Raw genomic sequence first — 13,189 nt, forward strand, 5'->3', positions numbered from 1 at the left:
TTCATTGACATTGACATTCACACCAGCTATAACGCAAATGCAACTAACCAGAAAAAGTGTAGCAAACTTCTGAAATCAGAAAAAACCGTTTTCCCTCTCTGCATTGTCTTCCTTCCTTACCATATCCGTGTTCTGTGCCTTTTCCCAGTTTTGCGGAGAACCCAATTTCCCAAACAAACCCGAAACTTGCACGCACAGCTACTTCGCATCGAAACGACGATGAAGACGGCGATTCTGGCCACGAAGAAACGGCGCGCGTTTGGGCTCTGGTGCTGCGTTTTGTGCCTCGTGATCTGCGCTAGGGTTTGCGGCGCGGCCAGATCCGACCAGGAAACGCGGGAGAGGTTCTACGGGAACATGCCCAATGGCTCGTCGCCCGAATCCAACAACACCTTGGCCAAGATGTTCGATCGCGTTCTCGAGAAGGAGTTCTCCGAGAATGACCAACCCGAAGGTTTTATTTTTCCCATTTTCTATCTGTTATATATATATATAGTTTTGTGTAGTATAGTATGTTTGCCTGTTTGGAAACTCGTTGAGGATGCAGAAGCTATATAACTATTAGCTTGTGAAAATGGCATCACAAATGTGGAACCAAACGCGCTAGTAGTTTATAGTTATGATTTTTATTTTTATTTTGTGTGTGTGTGTGGGGGGGGTTGGAGAGTCTTAAAGCCAATTAGGAACTTGTAGTTTTGGTTTTTGGTCCATTATATATATCATGTAGTCTTATAGCTTAGAGAAAAGAGAAGCCCTTGTCCCAGAAGACCAAAGTTGAGGGATAAAGAAGCAGATTGTTTGTTTCAAGTGAGATTTTTGTGGAAAAACCCCCAGCTTGTCCTATGATGCCTGACCCAGTGTGGTTGAGGGAGGATCACACCTATTTATGGGAGTGCACTTTCTAATTGACTTGTGACAGTTCTCACCTTTTCTAGGGGTGGTGTGGATGGTGCCTTTCTAACATGTCAGGGGAAGGTGGTGTCTATCCTGCTTTAACCACATGTGAGAAGATTCTAGCTAGGACTTCTTTAGTCTGGTGGGCTTGGGGGCCCACAGTCTTCTGAGGTAGTCTGGTGATCATGGTTGAACTGAGGTATGTTGTCTTGTCCAGTCAACTATGGTCGGTCAGTATGGGGTTTTGGGATCAGCCAGGATACTTGGGTGTTATGCTTGGTCAGCCTGCCCGGACACTCCAATTGGGTAGCTGTGAAGTAGTGAACTGGTTGCTGTGTTGAATTGAATATGTGATAGAAAATGATGGCTTTAATTGTTGAAGGAGTTCTTGACTTGGAACTACTAATGGAAGGGGTAAGTGAGCATGTGTAGAGGATTGGCATGTGGGTGAATTTAATCAGACAATTCACCTCACTTTCAGGTCTCACTTCACCAGTCTGACATTCCTGGGCTAGGATGATTCATTCTTTTCTTTGTAAGATGATAAGCAGGAGGGGTGAAACTGCAGATCAACTGGTTTCCTTTTCATCTTGTCCTTCATAGAACAGTGATGGTGGAGTGTTATAATTCTCTTTGTTGCACAATGAGTACTAATAGTAATAGCATCTAGATATGCTGGATCTATAAAGCAAGGTTTGAAGGAGAATAGTATTGTTCTAAGTTTGTGAAATTAGCAATAAGTCATGGTAGGAGGGATGAACTGTACTTGTTGAGAGATGTGTTTGAGGTTAAATTCATGTTGGGAGATCCACAAAAAAGTTCATTTGCCCCCTCAGTACCACCTCCTCATGTTTGATCATACAGAGTTCATGAAGCTATAACTTTATTTGAAAAACAAAAGAATTGACACTTCAAGTATTTTAAAATGTATTTATCATGGGTGTACTATTACTGGTATAGCATTGATAATATCTGCAGTTATCCTGATAAGCTTTTACTCTTTATACTAATTGCTGCACTGTCACAATTTAACAGTCTTTTTGTGGTTTTAATATGGATGTTGTCATGTGATCTGTGAGTATTAATTATAGTCTAAATGTTACTCACTTTTACTTTCAATTGCTACTCGTAATCTATTTTTCAGAGTTTGCTTGTGAGATGATATACTAGATTCAGCTTTCACAAATTAAAATGTGAATCAGAAGCTCATTGATTTATTTAAAGTAGGTTGTCTGCTATTCTCACTGTTTTTTTTTTTCATCTTTAACAGAACCTGACAAAAACAGCTTCAATAGCAGTGTAGCTGATCAGCAGGTAGGTCTGATACTCTGGGTTTCAATAGTTGTGTTGAATTGGATTATTTCAGCTAAAAATAAGCTGATGTTTCATTGTGTAATGTGTATAAAATGATGCCTGGACGTAATCCATGTCAATTTCGGTTTCAAATATTTCATGAGAAGTGACATGAGTCTATATCCGAGATCTATTTTTCCCTCTCAAATCTTCACCCATCAGTTTAGAAGTCTCCATTAGTGTTTGCTTATTGATTTTATTACTATCTATAGTGTTAAATATGAAGTTTTTCATTCTTTTTAATGTTCCTCTAGTCATGTACGCATAATATAACTCCAATGCTGATGTTTGAGCTATTTTTGTCTTGATGTAGCTGTTGGACATTTCCATATTGTGCTAATAATTACTTTTTCTTGGCTTGGCTGTTAAAATTATATTGTTTTGTTAGGAAAGGAGGAAGAGAGAAGAAAGCAATACCAAGAATAATAAGATTATATAATATGGTGTATAATGATGGTATCCAAAATATCAAATTACTAACCAAATGGTCCTTTTACAGTAATATAATTAAATCCAAAACAATTGTAGTACTACTTGTATAAGCCCAAATCCACTAATAAAAATTATATGATAAGACTACTAACCCTTATTAAAATTAAAATATGGAAACCAATAAGGAGATATAATGAAAATAGGAAACAGTTCCTAAGATTACTTTCTCAATGAGATGACTAATTTAAGATAGTCTAAAAAGATATACTGAGTATATTATGAATTTACGATATATTCTAATACTTTCCATTTTCCCCCTAATTAAGTGACTGTGGGTAGACAGATTATTCCCACTTTTAAATGTTAAGATGAGTTTTGACCATCTGGTCTTCTTCTGCAGGCTGTATTGGAGACTGTAGCTAAAATTACTCATGATAAAGCAAAGAGAAATGAAACACATGAGGGAAAGTATGGTTATACTCATATGTTCCCCGATGTAGTTTCTCAGTTGCATCTTATAATGGATTATTGGATGTAACTTTATTTATATACTGAATAATTTTTTATTCTTCTTAAATGGTTTTTTTCCTCAGTGCCACAAGAGCATTTCAGTTTCAAGATGTGTTCTCACTGGAAAATGAAGATTCTGATGATGTGACAACTTTGATTGACAAAAAGGTGTGCTAAAAGATCTGAAGCCTCTGGGATTTTCTTCGATGATATATGTTATATACTACTTTTATTCATGTTTCAACCTGCTTACTTGTTTATGCTATTGCATGGCAGGACAATGTCTTTGTGATGTCAAACAAGAAATCCAAATATCCTGTGCTTCAAGTGGATTTGAGGTTTGACATCTGTTATAATTTTTGTCCTTGTAATTACTACACAGGGAATTCTTTATCAGCTTGGTTGACTAACTGAAGCATACTGATTGTGTTAAGAAGTTGCTTAAAACTTGGACAAATGCTATGTTTCTGAGTTGATTTCTTTCGTTAATGAATCTGTATTGTTGGATTATGGAATTTGTTATTTTAATGATGTATCAGTGTTAGAAATCAAGTAGTTTTCAAAGATATAATTGTGAAAATGACAAATGAATCATCTTGTTTTCCTCTTCCTGTGCTTTTCTCTTTTTCCATGTGGAAAAATAAATGGTTGTAGATATTTCTTTACTTGCTCTTGGAGGTTTTACCAAATACTTTCAAGTTTAAACTGTTTTTGTGTGCTGAAAATTGAGGGGCCTGGTATCAATGGCTTTTAGATTTCGAAGGATATCTTGCTTTCCAACAAGTATCATTTCTTTTTTTCAAAAATTATAATTATGAATTTATGATAATATTAGACAGTGATGCCTTTGTATTTTGTCATTCTTGAATTTTTTTTTTTAGTTTTTGAATTTTGTTCTATTTATTTTCTACCATGAGATTTGATCAACCCTTGAATAATTGCTCAATCATGCAGGCTAATATCGGATTTGGTGGTTGTCATAGTTTCTGCAGCCATTGGTGGAATTGTCTTTTCCTGTTTGGGGCAACCGGTCTGTAATTGTTACTATTTCTCATTACGACATTTGGCATCCTTTATGCAGTAGATGATTTTCATATTTAAATTATATTTTAGTGATTCTAAGTAATTTATTTGAGTGGGCTTTAGTGATAAGTAATCTATGCAGAATGTTGAATTTCATCCACTTTTTTTTTAACATGTAGGTTATTGTGGGCTATCTTCTTGCAGGCTCCCTTATTGGACCAGGTGGTTTGAAGTTCATAAGTGAAATGGTGCAGGTAGGTTGTTCTGAGTGACACACTATTGTTCTTTGCCAAAACTTGTGATAAAAAATTTTAGTCTTTGATCTGTCTCTCTATAGAGGGCGAGCCCTGGTGCAGCGGTAAAGTTGTGCCTTGGTGACTTGTTGGTCATGGGTTCGAATCCGGAAACAGCCTCTTTGCATATGCAAGGGTAAGGCTGCGTACAACATCCCTCCCCCATACCTTCGCATAGCGAAGAGCCTCTGGGCAATGGGGTACGAAGTTTTTTTAATCTGTCTCTCTATAAAATTTGTGGTCTCACTTACCATAGTCGTTAAAGATCACATTTTTTCAATGTACAGTCTTGAGCATCTGGAGATCTACATTCCTCTATATGTGCACATCATGACACCATCATAAGTTTCCATTGCCATTCAATGGTTCTCCATCCATTAATCCTCAAAATCTTTTAGAAATTATTTTTTTTACTGATCTGTCAGAGCCTTTGCTCAAGGTACTGATGGCTGCTCTAAAGCAGGACCAGGGATGGTAGTGGAAAAATTGACAATAGGACAGTGAAGCAATCATCATGTACAGGAGTGGGATTTTAACCCTTAAGGTTGTTTGTTTCAATGCTTGGAAAGTGAACTTGGGAATGCGACATTCCTATGTTTGGTACAAGCTTTGAAAAAATATTCATGGGTATGGTTGATTCCCAGGAAAGTGAAATTCCTTTATTTTATTTGATTTTATTCCGGGTGAGAATGTTGCATTCCCATGGGAATATTGGAAGTTACCTTGTAATGTGGTATTAACTTTCCTTCCCCCCCCACCACAATCATTTGAATTTTCTAAATAATTCACGATAATATTAATTTCTAACCAAATATACTTATGAATTTATCCAGCAATAACATTCTTGGTTATAATATTCCCAGGAACGTAAATATATACCTTGAAACGAATGCCACCTAAGTAAGATGTTTCAAAGTTAGGCATTTGGATATATTTGTTTTTTAATGGTTGATTGGGCAATTTGGAAGCAACACTACAGTTAGATGATTATTAAGGGCTTGATTGGTGGCTGTTGCGTACTATTCACAAAACTAGAAATAGATTTGGTGGTTTCATAACCTCCCAGCTTCCAAATTAGGCCCAAACAATGGTAATTTATAGGCTTAGGATACTTTAAGCATTCTTTAGAAGAAATTGAATTGTGTAATCCAATAAGAAAAAAATTACGTAGTCTGATTTTTTTAATATAAAAAATTGCTGTCATTTAAAAAAAAACACTACTTTAATATAACTTTAGCCTTTTGAAAATAAATTTTGACCTGTACAAGGATGAAATCTTGATACTAACCTCATGCATGATGTAAGCGTGTTGAGATGCAAATACTTGATAGGGATCATGAAAATTATTAAAAAGATCTTGTGAAAACTATGAAGATGCCCTAAACATTGAAGTTAAAATGATCTATCAACTTAACATATTAATATGATCTATACAATAGTAATACAGCATATAAAGTAACTTTTGATGGTTCATGACTGCCTACTCCATCCATGGAAGAAACATTGAAAGTGTGATATTTGCATTGGGTTTTTAACGTTAAACTTCAATTTAAGCTGTTAATTGTTTTTTTAGGTTGTTACTTGGTTGTTTTGCACTGGATAAGCTTATTTTCCTTCACTTATATGCAGGTTGAAACTGTTGCACAATTTGGTGTAGTGTTTCTTCTCTTTGCTTTGGGGCTGGAGTTTTCCCTGGCAAAGGTTTGTTATTCATGCCTTGCAAAAACTTCTCTGTTTCACCTATTTTCATGCTACAAGCTAGATTCTAGCTAAATCCCAAACCATATTTTAAGATTGTAAGGAAATATATATATTATCCTCGTCTAAGGCTTTTGTTTTGGGTTTGTAGATTACTAAAACTTTTTTCTGTTTCCATTTTCTAATTGTAAAATTTTTATGTATGAAGTTAAAAGCTGTGGGACCTGTTGCTGTTCTTGGAGGGCTACTTCAAATTATCATTTTTATGTTCATGTGTGGCATTCTTTCCATGGTATGGTGCTGACGTGTCTGATATGTTCTTGAATAGAGTTAAGGAGTTACAATTGTTTTATAATGGACATTGTCCATTTGGTTTGCAGTTATTTGGAGCCAAATTGTCTGAGGGTGTTTTTGTCGGTTCCTTTCTGTCAATGTCATCTACAGCAGTGGTATGTTTTCACACCATTTCCCAAAACATACTGCATACATTGTTTTCAGTGGTTTTTAATAGTTTCTAAGCATGGGTTCATTATTTATTTTTACCTTTTACCAGGTGGTGAAGTTTTTGGTGGAGCGGAATAGTAATAATGCTCTTCATGTTCAAGTTACAATTGGGACTCTTATTTTTCAGGTATCTTGTTGAATTTTAAATGTTAAACTCATTAGCTTTTCATAAAGTAATATTATATTGTGTATCAATCTTTCCTCTACCACTTGCTATATCAGGATTGTGCAGTGGGTTTACTATTTGCTTTGCTCCCAGTTTTGGGTGGTAACAGTGGCCTTTTACAAGGACTAATGTCAATGGGAAAACTGTAAGTCTGTCCATCTCCACATTCTTTCTCTGATTTTACTGTATTATTTCATAAACTCCTTTTGCTTAATGATCAATAACAACTTGTTCAGTCAATGCAAGCCAATTGAACTGCATAGTGTTGCTATATGTACACTTTTCTGTTTTAATATTTGCTGAACCTCAATTTTAGCATGCACTTTACCTCCCTGAAGTTTTTGTCCAAATTAACTTTATTATAATTATACAAGCTCAAAGGTCTTATAATTTAGAAATGCAGCTTGTAATAATTTTTTTAGCTTAAAATACATGAATATCTTACCAAGATATTCATGTATTTTAAACTGGATAAAATGTACCAGTGGGAGACTGTAATTTGTGGTTGAACTGTGGCACTATACTGTGTGTAAACTTGTGAAAACAGGGTGCTGGGAAGGATGGTGTATCATAGTGTTGGATTTTTGGTGAAGAGAATGACCACAAAAATGCAGTTTTATTGAAATATAGGTTTTTTGGGGGGAGGGTGGAGGTGCAATTTGCCCTAAATTTAGCATATTGTCATTAGGATAAGATCTAATCATCTAACTATACTTTGAACTTCAGGTTGCTAGTGTTGTCTTTGTATATCACTGCTACATCTGTATTGTCTTGGACATTTGTTCCTCGCTTTCTTAAACTGATGATGCGGCTGTCATCTCAGGTTAGGCTATAACATATTTAATTTGCTATCATTTTCCTAGCACTTTTAGTAGCTTATGAATTAATTTTTCTTCCTTTCTGTGCTCCAGACAAATGAACTTTATCAGCTAGCTGCTGTTGCTTTCTGCTTGTTATCAGCATGGGTAAGAAAAACAAATGCTGAGTGCTGTTACTGACTCCTTATCATTCTGTAGCTTCTTTTATCCATAAAAGTTCTGCACTCATTAATAACATTTGTCTGCTAGACTGCAATGTCATATGCATGTTATTTTGTGGACTACTTGTATCATTTGAAAACATGTTTTGCGTGTCTGGATTGGGGGGTGGGGGTCCATGCTGCCTTCTTAGAAAAGGGATTTAGACCCAATATAGCCTTGTGTATCATCACTCTTATTATATGCAATCTATTACAGTTAAAAATTAGCAATGATGCTGTGCATTTCGCTAACTTTTTATAATATCTTTCCAGTGCAGTGATAAGCTTGGCCTTAGTCTTGAGTTGGGTTCGTTTATGGCTGGTGTTATGATTTCCACAACAGACTTTGCTCAACATACTTTGGACCAGGTATCATTCATAATGGATAACTTCTGAGATGTGTTAGACTTATTTTTCTTTGCATACATGTAGTACTTTCCTTAATAGTTTCTTTGCACACATTTATCTTTGGATTGCTTGGGATGCACTACACCTAGTTCAATGTTTTACTGCCTTTTGTCATGCTATTTATGAGATATTGTTTGACTATCATTATCTTTTTTTGAAACAACATTGTGTTCCTATGATTGGCTTATCCTCTGTGTTGTCCAAACTTTAAGATAGCACCTGGTCTAGCTTTACTTCTAAAATGTTTTGGGATGTTTCTCTTCTCCCAAAGTTCTCAGGATTCAGTTTCTCTTTTGTTGTCTATTGTATTCAGCTCATGTTTGCTTTAAGGGAATTTCCATCTTCAATATGCAGACAGATTAGGCGGCCTTATTGCTTTTTGTACTTTCCTTTTTCCCCTTTGTATATTTCTTGTTTTGAAGGATTCCTTGTCATCCTCCTAGTTAACTTCCTCCCTTTTCTTTTTCCTATCAAAAGGCATTCAAATGATGTGTTTAGGATAATTTACTGCTTTTGAATTATGAACTATGAACTATGTTTCAGTTGTCACAAGATTAAAGAAAAACGTTCTCTTAAAAGTGCATATTTGTTGTAGGTGGAACCAATTCGTAACCTATTTGCAGCTCTCTTTCTCTCAAGTATTGGAATGCTCATACATGTGCACTTCCTTTGGAACCATGTGGATATTTTGTTGGCATCTGTTATTCTGGTTGTAGTTGTTAAAACTGCTGTTGCTGTTATAGTTACAAAGGCCTTCGGATATAGCCTTAAGACATCATTTATTGTAAGTTAATGCAGTCAACGTGTTGGATGATATATTGATTTACTATACATTCTTTTATATATTGAGTGTCTGTTTCCATGACAACTTAGGTTGGTATCTCACTTGCTCAAATTGGAGAATTTGCTTTTGTCCTCCTGAGTCGTGCTTCAAATCTTCACCTTGTTGAGGTTTTTGCTCTCTTCTTTGTGGCATTGTTTTACATTAATGTCTGAAAATTTTCCTGCTGCTTAGATTTTGTAATTTCCATTGATCTTGGTATGGCCACCTGCTGTGAGAAATTATGAACCAAATAGCTTTTAGTAAGTGGCTTTGCATGCATACATGCATGGTGATAGAAAGGTGGATCAAGTGGTGGGCCCAAGCCAAAGATTTGGAGGGTTTACAGGAGAAATAAAGGAACAAAAGAATAAAATGAATAATCATAGGAGTCTGTTATCGTTATTATAGGAGTTGTTATTGAATAAGTTTGTTATTTTAATTAGGGGAGTTTGTTATTTTAATTAGGGGGTTTGTGTCGATACGTTAGGAATAAGCTTATGGCTATAAAAGAGGACTGAAAGGTAGGGATTAATCGTCTAGGAATTCCATTAAGATTCACCATCTTGGTGAGGGAAGCACTGTGTGCTTAGGGGCTGATAGGTTTTCACCATCAGTTGTTATTTTCAGCATTATTATTCTATCAACACAAACCCCCCTAATTAAAATAACAAACTCCCCTAATTAAAATAACAAACTTATTCAATAACAACTCCTATAATAACGATAACAGACTCCTATGATTATTCATTTTATTCTTTTGTTCCTTTATTTCTCCTGTAAACCCTCCAAATCTTTGGCTTCGGCCCACTGTCAAGGCCCACCACTTGATCCACCTTTCTATCACATGGTATGGTACATCTGATCAAGAAAGTTTAGCATTTATTTTAATCTAATTTGCCGATGGATAAAGATGGATGGGCACGGCAAGCTGATTCCACAATAATTAAGAACATTTTGGATTTCAAGTGAAGAAGCCTCACACATTTGAAATGAATGTCCTACATGAGAACCATAGAAGTGGGATGACCCATAGAGCTATAATGCCTTAAGGTTGGGTCGAGTCAAGATGTGGGGTTAACCCATAAGCTTGGTTCCTTGTTAAGCACATGAAAGGAGATCCCCCAGTGTTCTTGGTTGTCCTGACAAGCAAGTTTATTGGTCAATGGAGACATTCAGCAACTTTTGAGATATGATCCATTATTTAACTATGTGACGTATCTATCATTTAAGAATGTACCCCGAGACTTTTTTATGTATTATGCCAATTTGCTGATGATAGCTCCCAATTAACGAGTTAGTTGATAGATAAAGTAAGGAGACAGGCAAGTGTAAAGGATTGAGCTCTGCTATTAACTTCTTCATTTGGGAAGTTGGACTTCACTTCTAGAAGTTTGACAGTGAAGTATATGATGGTTTTCATTTTACTAAGTGGATAGATAATGTGAGGAACAACAGCATAAAGAGGGTGTCTTTGGTGTATTTCCCTCGATGGCTGCAAACAGAAATAAAATCTACTGGGTTTTAATCAATGGAGTCCATGAGGGAAAGAGGGAGTAAGCTTTGCTATTTGTTATCTAAATGCTAGCAACACACTCTTGACATAGTCTTTTCAACATGCTTTATTATTGGGTAAAATTCATGTGGACTCCACTAAATATGGATTGGAGACTGCTAAATAAGGAGCAGAACCCACATCATTTTGTGGAACTCGTGAATATCAACCCAATAACAATGTGTTAAAAAGTATATTATTAGCATTGCTCTGTTTGAAAATAAGATGGTAGAAGGTGGTTTGATCTCTGTACCTGCAAAGACCCTCCAAAGAAATGGAAAGATCACTATGTTTATGGTGCATAACATAAATTGCCTGGCAGAAATATTTTCTTATGGGCCTCAAAATATAAGTGAAAAACTATCCACAAGCTTCAATATAGGTGATCTGGTTGCACTGAAAATTCATTGCCTTTTCCATTCTTCTATGATCACACCCATACAATATGCTGTGTAATTGAAGAAGTTGTTTACATCTTCCTGATACCTTTTCTCGATTATTTTTAGTGATTTATGTAATTTTCCCCTGTTCTATCTTTCTCTCTCTCTTGCTGACCACTGATTGCAATATTTTAGGGGAAAATGTATCTTCTTCTTCTGGGGACAACGGCTCTCAGTCTGGTAATTTCATTTACATCTTGCTGCTCTGTATGTTCCTTCCTCTGAATTATTTAACCTTATCACTGATTAAATACAGGTTACAACTCCACTTTTGTTTAAATTGATTCCTGCTGTCATGAATCTGGGTGTTCTCATGCACTGGTTCCCCAATGAAAGTAGCACACAAATTGAGGTGTCTCTCTTTATTTCAATCTTTATGCCCTCATATATATGGTCAGATAACTGCTTCCCCTCACAAATAACTAGGGTGCTTCGAAAACCTTATTTGAGCACGTTAGAAACGTGGTATATAACCTTTTGAACTCACGTTGAATCATCACTTTACCATTCAACATTACAAGTTTACTGCGACATTTTGTCAATCACAAATCATATCACTGGCGTGAAGGGTTGAAATCCTTCACCTAATTGTATTTTATGAGACCTAAGTGTCATTAAGTGCTTTATGAAGGGCATTTGTTATGCAATTTCTTTGAAGACAGACATTCCTCACCCTAACTACTGGCATATTCCAGCTAAATTTTTGTTCTCTTGGCTCTTTAGATGCATTCCATGGATGTTTCTAATATGACATATTCCATCATAATATATATTATTTCTATTTTTCTATTGAATTGAGAATTCTTGGCTCCATCTTTACAGCAGTATTAGAAAACCAAGGATCCTCTGCTAATGCTAAAAATCATAAATGGTATAACAAACAATGTAACCTGTCTTTTTACTCTTAACAGGGAAAAACTTCAGTGATTGAAGCAAACAGAATGTTGTGAGTCTTCAAGTTTCCAGGGCATCAAATCAAATAGTATATTGGAGGCAAATATCTACTTTTTGGTGACTAGAGAAATCAGGATTTCTTTACTGTGTTTCTGTTGCAAGTTTCATGATGATGAGCTTCACATGAAACAGTCAGCATATTCACTTCTTCCATTTAAAGTTAATGGAAGATCTTGTGTATATAGGCATATGATTTTTTGTATTAATTGAGCAATGTATATAGGAAATTGTAGGCCATTCTTATTGCTTACGCTAATCCTATCACATCATACGCTGGTTTGCCTATAATTGCTGCTATAAAGTTCTACAGATGAAACTAGAAAAGAATTCACGGTGTAACTTCTTTGAAGATTGATTCCACCAACACTGTTCTGTAACATGTAAGGAGCATTTAATGAAGATCTCGATGAATAATTATGGATCGTGATTCGTGATCGTGACCAGTACTGAGTTTATGGCGTTGAAGTACTAATTAGGTGTAGAAATAAAGGTTTTGAAAACCAGAATAGTGATTGAACTGGGAAAGGGACTGATTCACGGTTAATTGTGTGTGTATATTAGTTCAAAAACTGTAACTGTTTTCAAAATAAAATAAGAATAAATATATAATTTAGTCTTTGAAAATGTTATATGTATTATTGGAAACTTTTAAGAATTCAGATAATAGGTCCCCTTATTTTTTCTGAGGACTAAATTATATGTATTACATATTAAACTAATCTGAGTTTATATAAAATTATTTATTAAAAAATAAAAATGAACAATAATACTCTATATTTGAAATAGTTATTTTGAGCAAAAGTATTTTTAATAAGTTTTTTTAAAAAAACTTTAATATTTTATCTCTTTCAATCTATTATTAATTTTCATTTTCATTTTCATTTCTAAATTGAGGCACTTTTTAAAAAAAATTATCAATAGTTAAAAGTAATTTATATTTTAATAAAAATGATTTATCATAAAATTAAATTATAATTTACATATTTAAAAATACTTATTTTTATAAATTATTGTTATATAAAATAACTATTTATGCTTATTGCTCAATATTGCACAAACTAAAATAATAGTGATATGTTTTAAAAGTAAAATTTAAAGTTTCACAGACAGGTGAGAATGAT

At 34.8% G+C, this 13,189-nt stretch overlaps 1 protein-coding gene across 1 annotated transcript; it reads left to right on the forward strand.

Moving 5' to 3' along the window:
- LOC114391217 (K(+) efflux antiporter 5-like) lies at window positions 1-12,503 on the forward strand. Its single transcript, XM_028352257.1, has 20 exons — window positions 1-454; window positions 2,165-2,208; window positions 3,080-3,147; window positions 3,273-3,357; window positions 3,466-3,527; window positions 4,144-4,219; window positions 4,392-4,466; window positions 6,135-6,206; window positions 6,412-6,495; window positions 6,584-6,652; window positions 6,757-6,834; window positions 6,930-7,018; window positions 7,600-7,696; window positions 7,785-7,838; window positions 8,165-8,260; window positions 8,895-9,083; window positions 9,173-9,250; window positions 11,250-11,294; window positions 11,371-11,466; window positions 12,026-12,503. Exons 1-20 carry the CDS (start codon window positions 220-222, stop codon window positions 12,062-12,064), a joined length of 1,731 nt encoding a protein of 576 aa, XP_028208058.1. The 5' UTR covers window positions 1-219; the 3' UTR covers window positions 12,065-12,503.
- Window positions 12,504-13,189: the final 686 nt, after the last annotated feature.

This window comes from Glycine soja, chromosome 16 (genome assembly GCF_004193775.1).
Source record: "Glycine soja cultivar W05 chromosome 16, ASM419377v2, whole genome shotgun sequence".
NCBI lineage: Eukaryota > Viridiplantae > Streptophyta > Magnoliopsida > Fabales > Fabaceae > Glycine > Glycine soja.

Excerpts from the sequence above, each read along its gene's own strand:
- LOC114391217 (XM_028352257.1), top strand. The coding sequence starts at position 220 with ATGAAGACGGCGATTCTGGCCACGAAGAAACGGCGCGCGTTTGGGCTC. Across the intron at positions 6,496-6,583 it reads TGTGTGGCATTCTTTCCATG|TTATTTGGAGCCAAATTGTC; the intron begins GTATGGTGCTGA and ends TTTGGTTTGCAG. Across the intron at positions 8,261-8,894 it reads CTCAACATACTTTGGACCAG|GTGGAACCAATTCGTAACCT; the intron begins GTATCATTCATA and ends TATTTGTTGTAG.